General features: G+C 41.1%; 1 protein-coding gene across 10 annotated transcripts in view; it reads left to right on the top strand.

The window, feature by feature from the left end:
- LOC310888852 (spindlin-Z) overlaps positions 1-17,561 on the top strand; it is a 57,222-nt gene that overhangs the window by 23,041 nt on the left and 16,620 nt on the right. For 7 of the 10 annotated variants that reach the window (XM_083852467.1, XM_083852462.1, XM_083852464.1 and 4 more), the window contains 2 exons: positions 3,261-3,486; positions 14,599-14,647. In XM_083852467.1, the coding sequence (XP_083708593.1) occupies positions 3,435-3,486; positions 14,599-14,647 (101 nt within the window). In that variant the 5' untranslated portion in view covers positions 3,261-3,434. Of the gene's footprint in view, positions 1-583; positions 605-2,973; positions 2,995-3,260; positions 3,487-14,598; positions 14,648-17,561 lie in introns of those variants that run through there. The other 3 variants (XM_083852466.1, XM_083852465.1, XM_083852463.1) reach the window with 3 other exon arrangements.

The raw sequence follows: 17,561 nt of genomic DNA, 5'->3' as shown, positions 1-17,561 counted from the left end.
GAGAAAAAAATAATAAAAGAATATATGAAGGTAGTGATGAACAACACCACCAGCTGAGCCATGCCTAGTCTGCCAAGGAACAGAGGCTGCCCCACCAACTCCCCCAGTTTTATTGTTCAGCATGATGTCTTATGGTATGGAATATTCCCTTGGCCAGTTTGGGTCAGCTGTCCTGGTTCTATCCACTCCCAGTTTCTTAGGTGGGGTGTCCAGTCTCCTCACTGGCAGGGCGGTATGAGAAGCTGAAAAGTCCTTGAATTAGTGTAAGCACTGCTCTGCAACAACTAAAACATGAATGTATTTTCAGCATTATTCTCATTGTGAATCCACAACACAGCACCATACTATCTACTAGGAAGAAAATGAAATCTATCCCAGCTGAAACCAGGACAGTATCCCCCCCTTATTCTCTACCATTTACATCATGCTTGGGTCCTACACTTTCCACTACATCCCAATTAATCATCATCTGCTTTTCCTGTCTTTTGATATGCATACACAGATATAATTCCCTTAGAGTATGGGCCATACCTCTAGAATGTCCAGTGAGTTTGTTTACTCCCTGACTTTGGGCTCCATCTATCATCATGGTTCTTCAGGGCAGGTGAGATGGGTTGTGGTATTGGATTGCTGCACGTTGAAGCCAGTTCTAGTTACATCATCACTGCACTTGTCTGGTTCTGTAAAAATTAATTTTGCATTAATCTGGGTGACTCTTACTGTAATACCATTGATATAGCAGATAGAATCATAGAATCATTAGGGTTGGAAAAGACCTCCAAGATTATCTGGTCCAACCATCCCCCTACCACCAATATCACCCACTAAACCGTGTCCCTAAGTGCCATGCCCAACCTTTCCTTAAACACCCCCAGGGACTCCACCACCTCCCTGGGCAACCCATTCCAATGCCTGACTACTCTTTCTGAGAAGAAATGTCTCCTAATTTCCAACCTAAACCTCCCCTGGTGTAACTTGAGGCCATTTCTTCTTGTCCTATCGCTAGTTATCTGCGAGAAGAGACTGACCTCCAGCTCCCTATAACTTCCTTTCAGGTAGTTGTAGAGAGCAATAAGGTCTCCCCTGAGCTTCCTCTTCTCCAGACTAAAGAAACCCAGTTCCCTCAGCCACTCCTCATAGGACTTGTGTTCCAGGCCCTTCACCAGCTTCGTAGCCCTTCTCTGGACACATTCCAGGGCCTCGATGTCCTTCTTGTAGTGAGGGGCCCAAAAGTGAAGACAGTACTTGAGGTGCGGCCTCACCAGAGCAGAGTACAGGGGGACAATCACCTCCCTGGTCCTGCTGGCTATGCTATTCCTGATATAAACCAGGATGCCATTGGCACACTGCTTGCTCATGTTCAGGTGAGCATCGACCAACACCCCCAGGTCCCTTTCCTCTGCACAGCTTTCCAGCCACTCTGCCCCAAGCCGTTAGTGTTGCATGGAGCTGTTGTGGCCAAAGTGCAGGACCCGGCACTTAGCCATGTTGAACCTCATCCCATTGGCCTCTGCCCATCCATCCAACCTGTCCAGGTCCCTCTGTAGGGCCTTCCTACCCTCCAGCAGATCGACACTTCGCCCCAGCTTGGTGTCGCCTGCAAACTTACTGAGGGTGCACTCAATTCCCTCATCCAAATCATCAATAAAGATATTAAAGAGGATGGGCCCCAGTACCGACCTCTGGGGAACACCACTCGTAACTGGTCACCAGCTGGATTTAACTCCATTCACCACCACTCTCTGAGCCCGGCTGTCCAGCCAGTTTTTAACCCAGCAGAGGGTACCTGTCCAATCCATGGGCTTCCAGCTTCTCCAGGAGAATACTGTGGGAGACCGTGTCAAAGGCCTTGATGAAGTCTAGGTAGACTACGTCAACAGCCTTTCCCTCATCCACCAGGTGGGTCACCCAGTCATAGAAGGAGATGAGTTTGGTCAGGCAGGACTTGCCTTTCATGAACCCATGCTGACTGGGCCTGATCCCCAGGTTGTCCTGCACATGCTGCGTGATTGCATTCAAGATGACCTGTTCCATCACCTTTTCTGGAACCGGCTTCAGGCTGACAGGCCTGTAGTTCCCCAGGTCCTCCTTATGACCCTTCTTATAGATGGGCGTCCCATTAGCAAGTCTACAGTCATCTGGGACCTCTCCGGATGACCATGACCGCTGATAGATGACAGAAAGCAGCTTGGCAATCACATCCACCAACTCCCTCTGCACCCTCGGGTGGATAACAAGGTTGAACAATCTAAGTGCGATGTGCTGCACATGGGTTGGGGCAATCCCAGACATGAGAACAGACTGGGAGAAGAATTCATAGAGAGCAGTGTGGTGGTTTTACTCAGAGGGTGGTGAGGCACTGGAATAGGTTGCCCAGAGAAGTTGTGGATGCACCATCCCTGGAGGTGCTCAAGACCAGGTTACATGAGTCCCTGGGCAACCTGATCTAGTGTGTGGTGTCCCTGGCCATGGCCGGGGGTTGGACCTAGATGATCTTTGAGGTTCCTTCCAACCCAAGCCATTTTATGATGCTATGATCTATGAGTGGTTACTCCTATTTTCAGTTCCTTCAAATAAAGAATTCTTTAAAAAGCTTTGACTAATTATTTCAATTTACGGAGCATACAGTGTAGCAATGATCTTTATGTACATTTAGAAAAATATTGAAGTTATTTTGAGAGATGCTCTTTCACAATTACTACCTGATTAGCTTCTATAAAACGATTAAATAGTTTACAGCAAGTTATATCACAGAATGGTTGAGGTTGAAAGGGACCTCTAGAAGTCATCTAATCCAATACCCCTGCTCAAGCAGGGACACCTAGTGAAGGCTGCCCTGCTATGTGGGTGTGAAGCATTTTTTTTGTTTTGTTTTGTTTTGTTTCTAACAAACGGAAGTAGGTGGCTTCTGCTTTACCTCTGGTCAAGGTAATGCAGTTTCTTCTACTTTTAGGTGGGGTTTTTAAAGTAGTAGTCATTCTTCCCTGTACTAAGGTAAGTGGTTTTTAAGAACTTTTTTTCTTTGTGTGTCTGTCTGTGGATGACTTTGATCTGATACGGAACTTGCACTTTGAATATGAGGAAAAGTATCAGTCTTAATATTTGGCTATCTTCTCGTGTACCTGCCCTCTGATTGCAGAATGTGTCCAGAATAACAATACAAAGGGACTTCTCATGGAGCATGAACAAACAAATATTTTAAATTCAGTATCTATCTTAACTGAGTCTCAAATCAGGCTATACTTTGTTTTGTTTTTCAGAGTAATATAATTGAAAGTGCTTCTCCTATATTTGAGGAAGAACAAATTGCTGGTTGGATGGTGGATTAATAAGTAGTTGCCATATTACAAGAGTAAGAAGATATTTGGGGATTTGGGAAGAACTGGATTTTCACCCTAGTTCAGCAGCTTTGCTGCTCACTTAAACACAGATGAATGAAGACCCCATTTGGAAAATCACCAGGTCAGCGGTCCAGAGCTGATGCAGGTGAGGTGTTATTGAATTTGTTTTCATTGTTTGTTAATTGGTTTTTAGTAGGTAAAAAATATTCTTAATACATAAGAAAATATATAAAATAATGGCTTTATGAAGCTGTTACTGTTTCCTTATGTTTTTTTCTGCTTGTTTTTAAAGATAAGAATTATACTTTGATTATAGAAATTGTAGAATTGAAAGGTTATACACAAATTTTAATTAAGCTGTACAGACTTACATATAAGAAATTGTACTGGTTTTGGCTGGGATAGAGTTTATTTTCTTCATAGTGGCTCATATGGTGCTATATTTTGTAGTTATGACCGAAATGGTGTTGATAACGTACCAGTGTTTAAGCTATTGCTTAACAATGCTTATGCAGCATCAAGGCCTTTTCTGCTTCTCATGCTGCCCTGTCAGCAAAGGAAGCTGGGGTTGCACAAGAAGTTGGGAGGGCACACAGCCAGGACAGCTGACCCAAACTTACCAAAGAGTTATTCCATACCATCTCATGTCATGCTCAGCAATAAAATCTGTGGGAAAGAAGGAGGAAGGGGGGATGTTCAGAGTTGTGGTGTTTGTCTTCCCAGAAACTGTTACACATGATGAAGCCCTGCTTTCCTGGAAATGGCTAAACATCTACCTGCCGAAGGGAAATAGTGAATTAATTCCTTATTTTGCTTTGCTTGCAAGTGCAGCTTTTGCTGTGCCTATTAAACTGTCTATCTCAACTCACGAGTTTTCTCTTTTGATTTACCTTTGTGAATCTCTCCCCCATCCCACTATGTGTGTGGGGGGGGGAGTGAGCAAGTAGCTGTGGTGCTTAGCTCCCTACCAGGGTTAATCTACAACTGAAATGCTTGTTAGTAGTCTATAATATCAAAGGTTTAACATAACAGGAAGTTAACTAAAATTCTACAAAGGAGCTTGTGATAGGACTAGAGTAACATTTTGCTCATCCCAGAAGTGCTTGAAAATAAACAGTAATGTATTTACCATACATATTCACCACTGGAGGCCAGTAACTAGCGGAGTACCCCAGGGGTCAATACTGGGTCCAGTCCTGTTCAACGTCTTCATTAATGATCAGGACGATGGGGCAGAGTATATCCTCATCAAGTTTGCTGATGACACAGAACTAAGGAGAGTGCCTGATATGCCAGAGGGTTGTGCTGTCATCCAGAGCGACCTAGACAAGCTGGAGAAATGGGCTGACAGGAACCTCATGCAGTTCATCAAGGGGGAATGCAAAGTCCTGCACCTGGGGAGGAACAACCAGTACATGCTGGGGGAGGGGTGTGTTACCCAGCTGGAAAGCAGCCTGGCAGAAAAGGACCTGGGGGTCCTAGTGGACACCAAGTTGAACATGAGACAGCAACATGCCCTTGCCGCAAAGAAGGCTAACGGTAGCATGGTCTGCGTGAGGCAAAGTATGGCCAGCGGGTCAACAGAGGTGATCCTTCCCCTCTCCTCAGCACTGATGAGGCCACACCTGGAGCCCTGTGCCCAGTTCTGGGCCCCCCAGACATGGACATCCTGGAGGGAGTCCAGTGTAGGGCCATGAGGATGAATAATGGACTGGAGCATCCCTCCTATGAGAGGCCGAGAGAGCTGGGACTGATCAGTCTGGAGAAGAAGAGGCTCAGGGGGTGAGGGTAATCTCATCAATGTGTATAAATACCTGAAGGGAGGGTGCAAAGAGCCAGGCTCTTTTCATTGGTTCCCCCATGCCAGGACAAGAGGCAATGGGCACCAACTGGGACATAGGAGGTTTCGTCTGAACATCAGGAAGCGCTTCTTTACTGTGTGGGTGACTGAGCACTAGAACAGGTTTCCTACAGAGGTTGTGGAGTCTTCCTCCTTGGAGATCTTAGATCTTCAAAAGCCATCTGGACATGGTCCAGGGCAGCCTTCACTAGGTGTCCCTGCTTGAGCAGGGGTATTGGATTAGATGACTTCTAGAGGTCCCTTTCAACCTCAACCATTCTGTGATATAACTCACTGTAAACTATTTAATCGTTTTATAGAAGCTAATCAGGTAGTAATTGTGAAAGAGCATCTCTCAAAATAACTTCAATATTTTTCTAAATGTACATAAAGATCATTGCTAGGAGAGGTGCTCCAGCCCTCTGATCATCTTTGTGGCCCTCCTCTGGACCCACTCTAACAGATCAACATCCTTCTTGTGCTGGGGGCTCCAGACCTGGATGCAGTACTCCAAGTGGGTCTTCACAAGGGCAGAGTAGAGGGGGACAATCACCTCCCTTGACCTGCTGGCCACTCCTCTTTTGATTCAGCCCAGGATGCAGTTAGCCTTCTGGGCTGAAAGCGCACACTGCTCATGTCAAGCTTTTCATCCATCAGAACCCCCAAGTCCTTCTCTGCAGGGCTGCTCTCAATGAATTCTTCTCCCAGTCTGTTCTCATGTCTGGGATTGCCCTGACCAAGGTGCAGCACCCTGTACCTGGACTTGTTGAACCTCATTAGGTTCACATGGGCCCACTTCTCAAGCTTTTCTAGGTCCCTTTGGATGGCATCCCTTCCTTCTGGTGTATCAACTGCACTGCTCAGCTTGGTGTCATCTGCAAACTTGAGACATTGCCATTGACCACCACTCTCTGGGTGCAACCTTCAGGCCACCTCCTTATCCACTGAATGGTCCACCCATCAAATCCATCTCTCTCCAATTTGGAGACCAGGATGTTATGTGGGACCGTGTCAAAGGCCTTGCAGAAGTCCAGGTAGATGACATCAGTCGGTCTTCCCTTGTCAACTGATGCAGTCACTCCATTGTAGAAAGCCACTGGATTGGTCAGACATGCTTTGCCCTTGGTGAAGCCATGCTGGCTGTCTCGGATCACCTCTTTGTCCTGCATGTGCCTTGACATTGCTTCCAGGAGGATCTGTTCCATGATCTTGCCAGGCACAGAGGTGAGGCTCACAGGTCTGTAGTTCCCCAGGTCCTCCTTTCTAGCCTTTTTAAAAATGGGAGTGATGTTTCCCTTTTTCCAGTCACCAGGGACTTCTCTTGACTGCCAGGACTTTTCCAATATGATGGAGAGAGGCTTGCCAACTCTATCAGCCATTTCCTTCAGGACCCTGGGATGCATGTCATCATGTCCTATAGACTTGTAGTTGTTTAGTTTCATCAGGAGGTCTTGAAACTGCTCTTCATTCAGTCCTTTATGACTTGTTAAATGTAGTGGGTTTACGTGGCAAGGTCTTGGTAGTGGGGGGCTGCAGGGTGGTTTCTGTGAGAAGAATCCAGAAGCTGCCCCATGTTAGATAAGGGCCAATTTCAGCCGGCTTCAAAGGGACCCACTGCTGCCCAGAGCCGAGCCAATGAGCGATGCAGTTTGCACTTTTGTGAGAGCATTTTTAAGAAAGGGAAAAAACCTGCTGCAACAACAGCAGCTGGGAGAATGAGGAGTGAGAAACAGCCCTGCAGACACCAAGGTCAGTGAAGAAGGAGGGGGGAGGTGTTCCAGGCGCCGGAGCTGAAGTTCCCTTGGCCTGTGGAGCAGGTTGTCCCCCTGCAGCCCGTGGTGTACCACGGTGGAGCAGGTTTCCACGCTGCAGCCCATGGAGAAGCCCACAGTGGAGCAGGTGGATCCGACTTGAAGGAGGCTACAGCCTGTGGAGGACCCCCACTGGAGCAGACTCCAGGCCCGACCTGTAGCCCATGGAGAGGAGCCCATAGGGGAGCAGGTGATATGACAGAAGCTGCCGCCCGTGGGGGACCCATGTTGGAGCAGTTTGCTCCTGAGGGATGGACCCTGTATTACAGACCCATATTTGGAGCATTACTTGAAGAGCTGCTGCCTATAGGAAGCCCACGCAGGATCAGTTCAGGAAAGATTGCATCCCGTGGGAAGGGCCCCACGTTGTGGGGTCCCCAAAGTGCTATAGACTGACTGCAACCTTCATTCCGCCATTCCCCTGCGCCGCTCGGGAGGAGGACGTAGAAGAGGGTGGATGGGGGGAAGATGTTTTTAGTTTGTTTTCGTTGTTTCTCACTTCTCCAGATTGTTAGTAATAGATAATAAATTTCTGTAATCTTCCTGTGGTGAGTCTGTTTTGCCTGTGATGATAAATGCTGAGTGATCTCCCTGTCCTTATCTCAACCCTTGAGCCCTTTCCATCATATTTTCTCCCCCTTTCCCTTTGAGGAGGGGGAGTGAGAGAGCGGTTGTGGTGGAGCTCAGCTGCCCACCTGAGTATAACTACCACATTGGAATAATTTGAAGTTTTGTAGCTCAATAGACTAATGAATCTCTATACGTTTTTTGTGCTCTGTAGTGAGGATTATCAGCATGGCACAGCAAAAGCATCAACTTACCAGTCAAGAATAGTTCTGTATGCTAGTATTTAGTCTTTTATAAACTAAGCAAAACTGTGCTTTTTCTGTGCATTCTTTTTGGACTAGTGTGCAGGAAAGGGTCTAGAAATTAGAAATTCTCATTTAAGAATTCTGCAGTCCAGCTTTTTGGGGATTAAAATGTTAAAAATGAATGCTGTTCATTCATTCCACTGTTTAATTATTTGCTTTTTAGTTGAACTTTTGAGAGTAATATAATTTACTTTGTAGTTGTTTTTCTCTCTTCTGGAATTACTTCACGTTCTTTGGCAGAGGGGGAATGCCCTTCCTATTTTGTACCACAGCAAAATTCACTACTGACCTGCACAGTGGAAAACTTTGTAGACAAATGGTGCAGCACATTATCTAACCCTGACCATCGTTTATTGGTGCTTTCTGAAAAATCTCATGAAACCAAATCAGTTTCATATGAAATTAGGAAAGCTCAACTACTTTTTAAAATACCCACTGCCACCTGTGGGGGACCCAGGTTGGAGCAGTTCTTGAAGAGCTGCTGTCTGTGGGAAGCCCATGTAGGATCAGTTCCGGAAGGACTGCATCCCATGGGAGGGACCCCACATTGGAGCAGGGGAAGAGAGTGACAGAGAAGGAGTGGCAGAGATGAAGCCTTATGGACTGACTGCAATCCTCGTTCCCCATTCCCCTGCACTGCTCGGGAGGAGGAGGTAGAAGATAGTTTGATTTTAGTTTCTTGCTGTTCTAGTCTGCTAGTGATAGGCAATAAATTATATTAATCTTCCTATGTTGTCTGTTTTGCCCATGATAATAATTGTTGCGTGATCTCCCTGTCCTTATCTCAACCCTTGAGCCCTTTTCATCATATTTTCTGCCCCTTTTCCTTTGAGGAGGGGGAGTGAGAGAGCGGTTGTGGTGGAGTTCAGGTGCCCAGCAGAGTAAAACCATCAGAGTCCTCCTTCTTGATACCGCCAGAATATTTGTGGGAGGAGAATTTCTTTTGTAAGAGAAAAGAAAGGAAAGCAGGCTTTGACACGGTACTTAATATCAGTATGGTTGCCTTCTAAGCATTAGCTGGGTACTGTGAGAGTTCAAAGAATTTAGACATTAGGTTTGTAAAGGTAACTTTTAGAATAATTTTGTCTAATAATCTGTAACATACAATGAACAAGAACATTACAGCAGATTTGAGGTGTCATAATGTGGATTTTATGTAGAGAGTGAATTTTTTGACTGAAACTAGGTAATTTTACTTTACATGTTGAATAGAAAATTTCATTATTTGTCCTCTTGGCTTAAAAAATAACAAACCAGACTTATTTTAGATGGTCACACTTTCCATTGCTATGTCATTATAGTTTATCCTATAATTTGCACCTTCATTTTGTTCCATGAAAAATCATAATTGACACTCAGATTTCTTTAGATGCCTTTTTTGCTTTTTAATATCTATACACAACAGTTAATATTTAGACCTTTACTTTTTTCTTTATGAGGTTTGTTTAATTGTAACTGAGGAGTCCTTAATTTACACTCCTGGCTGATTAATATATCACTGTCTTTTTGATACACGCCTCCAAGTCATACACATTTGTTCACTCTCAACTCTTGACATAGTCTTTGCCTAGGCTTGGGTGCCACCAGCTTCCAACCTCTGGATATATGTTCTTGAAGAAGACAATTTCTGACCTTCTTGCTGTGGTTGCTCCTTCTTCTGATCATATTTCATAGGCTGTGGGTAGTTGGCCTTTATTGATTTTTGAAAAAAAAATTATGCAATGATGGAATTATCTGCTGTATGTTTCTTAATTATGGATGTATATTAGGAAGGAGTGTACCAGGTAGCCATCATTAGGAGACGGAACAGCCCACTCTATAATGTTGTGGAGGGGTTTGATGGGGTGGTGTTTTAAGCACAGTATAGCTAACATGTCAAAAAGAAATGATTGTCTCACTCTATTTTGCATTGGTGTGGCCTCACCTAGAGTACTGTGTGCAGTTTTGGGCGTCACAATATAAGAAGGATAAAAAATATTAAAATGTGTCCAAAGGAGGGCAACAGAAATGTTGAAAGGACCTTTCTCAAAAGGAACTATTAAAAAAAAATCTGGTTGAGAAAACCTATCAAAAGCAAAACTAGGTCAAGTGACAGGGAGCTGGAATTAGAAATCCAAATTGGAAAGTAGTTTAAGTGATAACTCCCTTCTTTTAGAAGGAGATTTTAGTTACATACCAGTGAAGGGATGTTGTTCCTCAATTGTACGTTAATAAATTTGTTAGGGAAGAACTACTTCAAGTCCAGAAATTTGTCACTAAATCTCACCTATTCTATACATTAGAATTAATTGTGTGTCAGTGATGTTTGTGAACTTTTATAGACTTTTAAAGTGTTTGCGTTTGGGGTTTTGTTTCTTGGTTCTAATTGGGACTGTTAAGGATTTATCCTACTGGTGCTGAGATTTTCAGTTGAAAGCAAATACTTCAAGTGATTACTGGATTGACAGTATAATGGATTTGAAAATTATTAATGACATTAACAATGGGGGGAGTATATTTTCTAACTTGCATATTGTTAAAACAACAATAACAGAAAATCTTGTATGTTAATGGTAAATAACTTTTAAACAAGATTTCTGTGTTTTTAAAGAATCGTTGATGCAAGTATCGTTTCATATATTTTGATGCTTCTCATTAATTTCCTTTTTTAAAGATTGTGGCCATGTCCCAGAAACTACATGAGCAGATAATTATTTTCATGAGAATTATATACTTTCACTAGAAAATAATTTGATAAAAATCTTGTCTATAAAATTGTCATAATTTAAGAGAAGAATATATATAAAGTTGGTATATTTTCTCCTATTCATTTTCCCTCCTAAATAAAGATATGGTAAAAGCATGCAAATCACTTACCTACTTCATTTATATTTCATCTGTAGATCATGTAAAATTGTAAAATCATGGGACTCTAGATGACTTTGGCAATCATGCTCAGGCTGCAAAAAATCTGTAGGTATAGATGATCCAGTGATTGTGTCAGCTGTTCATATGGCCTAACATGATTACTGTTACTGAATTAAATGCTTTACCAAAGCTTTTTGCAATTGAGTTTGGTTTCATTCAATAGTAAAGACTTAGATGCAGTGACTGCTTTGAAAAGGCTAGTTTTTCTCTGTTCTGTCTTCCTGCTTACAAAGGTAAAGGCTTTTATTTGCTATCAAGTAGGTGTAAGAGGAGAAAAATACATTTAATTAAAATATCCAGATTTTTGAAGTCTGCCTCTACTGGGAAACAGACAATAATTCCATCTTGAGAAATAAAGGATAACACCGAAGATGGAAAAATGAAGGAAAACCAAACTTGTTTCTTATTTATTTATAACAGTAGAGTGCATGCCTGCAGCCTCAGTAATTTTGTTAAAATATAGAGCAGCTTTCTGGGATATAATTTGAGTAGCCACTCCATGCATGGCATTGTATCTGTGCTTCTAATTATTGCATGGCACTTTCCAATAATAGGTGAATCCAGATTTTTTTTCATTAACATAATCTAATATAATTGTAAGTTAAGTTGTGATTATTCTTGTGTTTACATTTATATTTGGCCTTTTTGAGTATACTGATTAATTGTTTCATGCTGTAGAAATGTAAGATATGGTCCTTTACAGTCCTTCCTAGTTGTTATCGGTATTGTCCTTGTGAATTAAGAAAAGAGATCCCACTCCTAGATGCAACTTGCTTAAAATTATGGTGAAATCTTTTGGCAGAGTTGGGAATTTATTTTACTGCTCTACTCCTGGTCTTCTTTCACAAACTCTTTAAGTTCACATTGGGCAATTTTAGGTGTGAATAAACACGTCTGTGGAATTCTTAGGTCCCTCAAAGTAATTTTAAAAGAGCCCATAAGCCCAAAGTAATTTTAAAAGATCAAGAATAATTCTTATGTGATTATATGGTGTTTCTGTAGCAGATTTTAAAATGTCCAGCTTTTGCTGCCTCTCATAAAGACAGCGGATATTCTGAGAAATAAGATGCTGAGGTGTGTTTTGAAGAGCCCATCTAATTTTGATGGACTGGATGGAGATTGCCATCTGATATGACAAAACTAAAAATATTGCTAGTAGCTTTCTCTTATCCTTCTTCCTATTCTCTTCTCCTCCTCCCCCCCCCCCCCAGTTGAAACATGTATAGTCTCTTTAGTGTCCACATCCTCAAAGGATGTTTATTTTACTTCTGTCTTGTCTTACCCTTTTTCTTTCTCTGTGAGAGTAAGGTAGAAGCATTTAGAAACATGGCTCATAGTTTTGTTGTTGAATTTAATGGTCTATTTTAAGGCTCCATCAGGCAAAATTAATTCAGGCTCAAAAAACACAGACCAACTGACAAGTAAGTGCTTTTGTTCTTGACTGGGAGTTAGAGTTTGTACTGACTTTTTATTATGAAAAATATTTATTTTTGTAGTCATAAGAGATTGAGACATAAACATTTTCTCTTTCTTCAGATCTATCAAATTTTGAGTCTTGCTGTTTATTACAAACAAGCATAAAACAAATACAATCACTATTTGTGGGGTGTCTTTTTGTTGTTTTTTCTTGTTGTGTGGCACTCCCCCCATACAACTTAGTTGTATAGAGTTTATTTTGAATGTTGTCTAAAACATGGAATTTAATGGAGTGTTCTAGTTAGAACAATAGCATTTGTCATTCCATAGTCAGAAGAAGGTAAAGGATGTGAACTTAAATCCGTTCAATGACATTCATGTTATATAGAATTGGATAACTCTCCATTATTAGGTCTTTTGGGTTTCTAGTCAGACTTTTTGTGATATCTTTTTTTTTTTTAATTTTAATTTCTAGCTAATAGTTCTTATAAACAGCCCTTATAAAGGGAAGTTCTATTTACTTGGTCTTTTAATAGTCAAAAATTGCAAATAGGATCTTTACTGTAGCTATTAGCATAGAGGGCCTAATTTCTGAAAACTTAAAATTCTACCTGCCATTAAAACTGGAGATACATCTTTCCATGGATTCAGTACAAGCTTGAGTGTTGGAAACATAAAGTGTAGTCTTATTTTAATTCTGCCATTTCTGTCACATGATTTACATCCTCTTTATTTCTCCATCAGAAAATCCAAAGATTAAAATATTTATGAAAACTTTTAAGGTTAATGGCATTTTCAGTTCTTGACTCATGTGACATTACTAGTAATATGAAAGTTAATTTTCAAAATACATATGCTCAAGCTATGCTTGGAACATGTACATAATGTTAAAGAATTTGTTTATTTGGATCTGTAGAGAAACTCAATTAAGTATTTCTCCATAGGTGTGAATTTAAGCATCCGTAGATGAAATTCTGAACATGTTTCTACATATACATGAGGTGTTTTTATTATTATTATTATTACTATTATTGACAGACATTGAAGTTATGTATGTGTCAAAGTCCAACACTCTTTGACTGGGTTCTTTTAGATATTCCATATGTAGAGAGCTTAATGTTTAATACCAACTGTTGTCGTTTAACCCCAGTAGGCAGCTAAGCATCACACAGCTGCTTGCTCCCTTCCACCCCTTCCCCAGTTGGATGAGGGGAAGAGAATCAGAAGGTCAAAATTGAGAAAACTTGTGGGTTAAGATAAAGACAGTTTAATAAGGAAAAAACAAACAAACAAAAACCACAAAGGAACAAAAAAACAAGTGATGCAAAATGCAATTGTTCATCACCAGCTGACCAATGCCCAGCCAGACCCCAGACAATGGCAGCACCCCCCTGGCCAACTCCCCCCAGTTTTATTGTTGAGCATGACATCATATGGTATGGAATATCCATTTGGCCAGTTTGGGTCAGTTGTCCTGGCTGTGTCCCTCCCAGCTTCTTGTGCATCCATCCCTAGCCTACTTGCTGGCAGGGCAATGTGAGTAACAGAAAAGACCTTGACTCAGTGTAAGCACTGCTTAGCATCAGTGTGTTAACACTATTTTCATTACAAATTCAAAACAGTACCAAATGAGCTACTAGGAAGAAAATTAACTCTATCCCAACCAAACCAGCACACCAACTTTACTTTTTTGAAGTTATTTGACACTACACGGGACTTTGATTTAGCAGAATGAAATAGCAGTTTACTTCGATCACAATACAAATAAAAATTATGCTTAGCAGAGTATAGTAGTTGCAATATACAGTTGAATCATAATACAAATGTGATTCTTGTTGCTGGTCTTCATCATGACTCTGGCTGTCCCCAGTTGCTAGGAAGGAATACATGGGTTGAAACTGGCTTAAGCCTGTTGCTCTCTTCAAAGTTCTTTCTGTTTTTTGTACAGTTTTTATACTGTATGTTCTATACTGAGTTTTTTATACTCAGTTTGGCTGAGCCACATATAACCCTACCCATTCTGGTCTGGCTAACTCTGGAAGATATGTATTTGCACGTATTTATTTATTTTAATTAAGCCAGGGACAGTTACACAGCCAATTGATTCCCTCAACTATTGTAGCCATTTATCTAGAACAAAGACTATCTCCTATCCCTTTTGTGTTTTCAGTTTTTTAAAACACTTGTGGTCAGTCACTCTCTACTTCTTTACTTAGGCAATGAATATGTACTCATGAAGTTATCCCCTCAGAGCCTTCTTCCATTCTAGGAGTTCATTGATCAATCACAACATGAAGTGTTTAAGTTTTTTACATTTTGACTTCAAAAAGAGAACTTTTCTGTAAGATGCCTTTTTGGCATTGTGTATAAACACATTTTATTTTTCAATAATTCCATTATTTATATTGTAGGTCATGCGGGAGTCTCTGCCAGCATGATGAAGAAAAGAACTTCCCACAAGTAAGTTGCTAATATTTTTACTAAAGAATAGTTCTCAATAACTGGAATTTCCATTCTAGAAATATATCTGTATTGTTCCAGTCACTTTGCTCTTGAAAATCATGTGGAGTAGTATTCAGCCAGTGTATGTGTGTAGAGTCAGACTTTAATTCTTTTGGGAGGGAGGTGGGAAAGAATGCACCATTGGTGGAGTTCTAAATATCGTTTTGAATGTTACTCTGAGAGAAATTATCCTGTGAATGCAATTTTTTAATTTACTCTGGAATTCAGAGGCAAGAGGTTGCAAGCCAGAAATTGAGTACATGTACTCTAGGATTTGTTACAGCTTTAGTTTTTGAAAAGGATTTTTCACTTTTTTTTTTTAAATAAAGAACAAACTGAAGCACTTCTTATAGAAGGCTGCTATTTGTGTGTGAAGGATACTTGCTTATCCTATACATTCATGGCACGTATTATTCTCTCTACTACATTTTGAAATAGTAGCAGCTAAATTATGAGTATGAGAAGACAGAGGTAATAGCTTGGACATGTTTGACATTAGTGTCTAACAGCTAGATGTTGCAACTGGCTGAATGTCTAGTTGGAGAACTCTAAACATAAGCTGGGGAAGGGTGAAATATTAATATACTGCTACTTATATTTTAATTATGAATTACTATAGTGGTGCTATATGACATGCATCAATACAAAGCAATTTGTCTGGCAGGAATATCTTCTATGATTAACATATTTGAATTAATATTAAGTGTTTCCCAGACACGACACATGATGCTCTGCTCTAATCCCTTTCACCAACTCTTCACTATTCACTCTTGTCTATCTCTTTACAAGGCAAAGATAAACATTTATTTGTTTAGAGACAGGTAGAGTTGGTTAAAACTTAATTTCTCTTGTTCTTTTTCAACCGCTCAGAGAAAGGAGTGTATGATGGGAAGACTATCAGAGGTGGGTTGCCTTTTGTACTTGAGGGTGGCTAGATTTGTCTTTATTGTTCTGTTGATATACGCTTATTCAAATAGCTAAATAGGTTGTATATTTGTTAGCATAAAGGCTTTTATGGGGCATATTAATTTGTGATCCTATGTCACATGATTTTGAGGCATTTAACTTAAGCACCCAACTGAGTTTTATGTTAATTTAGCCTAGTCTAACTGTTTTAGAATTGTTTGGTAAAGGTTTTATTTTGTACCAAACCAAGATGACTTTTTGTGTGCTGCTCACTGACTTCTCTGAGAATGAGAGACTAGTATAGAGTTGTTTATATTTGATATTCATTACTTACATTTTTGAAATGAATAGGTAACAGTAAGTAGTGCTGTAGACATGTTTATACTAAACAAGTGGGATATGAATGCCTATGTAAAAATGTATGCTGATGCTACTCTGAGCTGTTATAGCCAACCATGAATTAGTAATGCATACTTTATAGTTGATTTAGTTATGATGACTCTTACATTCCTCATTTAAAGGAAAAAGAGGAACAAGTCTACTGGCATTTGAAGGCCATAGGGCCTTCAAAAACTTCTAAACTAGGTTCAGAAAGTCCATGGGGAAGGGAGGAGCCAAGTGGATGGAACAGGGGAACTCAGGAAGTGATAAAATGAGCTGTGTGGATTAGCTTTCTGAACTCTTCTTAACTAATGTTAGTTAACCATTGACCCTTTTACTGACTCTTTTGGAAGGGGTTCCCATGGTTATAGGTCAGCTGCAAAAGAGCAGTTCTTATGTGCGCTCTGTCAGTGTCAATAGGTAGTGATGAATATGAAGCTGACCCTATTGTCAGATCAGTCAGTAGTCTCTTAGCTTTTATCCTTTCAACTACCACTGAATTTATCCCTTGTGAATTTCACACTTACTGTGGCAGGTTATACTTGGCTAAGGGCCAAACTCCCACCCATCTGCTCACTCCCCCTCCTCAGCAGGGCAGGGGTGGAAAATAGGATGAGAAAGCTCATGGGTCAAGATAAAAAGGAGATTGCTTACCAATTACGGTTGCAGGCAAAAGAGGCTTGAGTTAGGGAAAATTGAGTTAGGGGAAATTATTTTATTGCCAATTAAAATAGATTCGAATTGTAAGAAACAAACATTAAAATAACACCTTTCCTTTCCCATGATCAACTTCACTCCAGATTCCTCTACCCTCTCTTCCTCCCCAAAGCAGCACAGGGAAGTGGGGAGGGGCGTTTATAGCCAGTACATAAGGATTGCTCTCTCTGCTATTCCTTCCCCCCATACTTTTCCCCTGCACTGGCATGGGTTCTCTACAGGCCACAGTTCCTGTCAGGAAATATCCGACTGCTCCAGCACGAGTCCTCCACGGACTACAGTGTGGATATCTACTCTGGTGCCATAGAACACCTCCTTCTTTCTGAACTTGGTGTTCCCTTTGCTCTCTCCCTCTCTCTCCCCGCTCCCCACCACCCTCACGTGCTCCCTCTCTCTCCCTCACGCTCTCTCTTGCTCTCTCCCTACACCCCTCCCCCTTCTCTGCCTGTCCAGCCTTTTTTGCGCTTTCTTTTATGTTTTCACAAAGGCGCCACCAACTTTGCTGATTGGCTCAACTTTGGCTTGTGGTGATGTTGCCAAGCCAGCTGGAACCAGTTGCATCTGTCACAGGGCAGCCCCTGACCTCTTCTCACTTGAGGCCACCCCAGTGTTCTAAGAAAATGAATTTCAGAAGTGAATAATGGTTTTTGAAGGAGTACAGAAAGTACTCTAAAACTGCTTCCTCAAGTAATGTGCCTCATATTGAGGAAAAACAATTTATAAAAATTATCTGATCACACAATCCCCCTATCAGTGATATTATTGATAGTCTATAGTATTGAGACAGGGAACAAGATAAAGGATGTTGATTCCTAGGTCTTAGCTAGCACAATTGTATGTTCTATAGTATTGAGACAGGGAACAAGAT

Source organism: Anser anser (assembly GCF_964211835.1).
Source record: "Anser anser genome assembly, contig: SUPER_W_unloc_2, whole genome shotgun sequence".
NCBI classification, from domain to species: Eukaryota; Metazoa; Chordata; class Aves; order Anseriformes; family Anatidae; genus Anser; species Anser anser.
The sequence above is the reverse complement of the archived record's forward strand: the minus strand, read 5'-3'. Positions and strand labels throughout refer to the sequence as shown.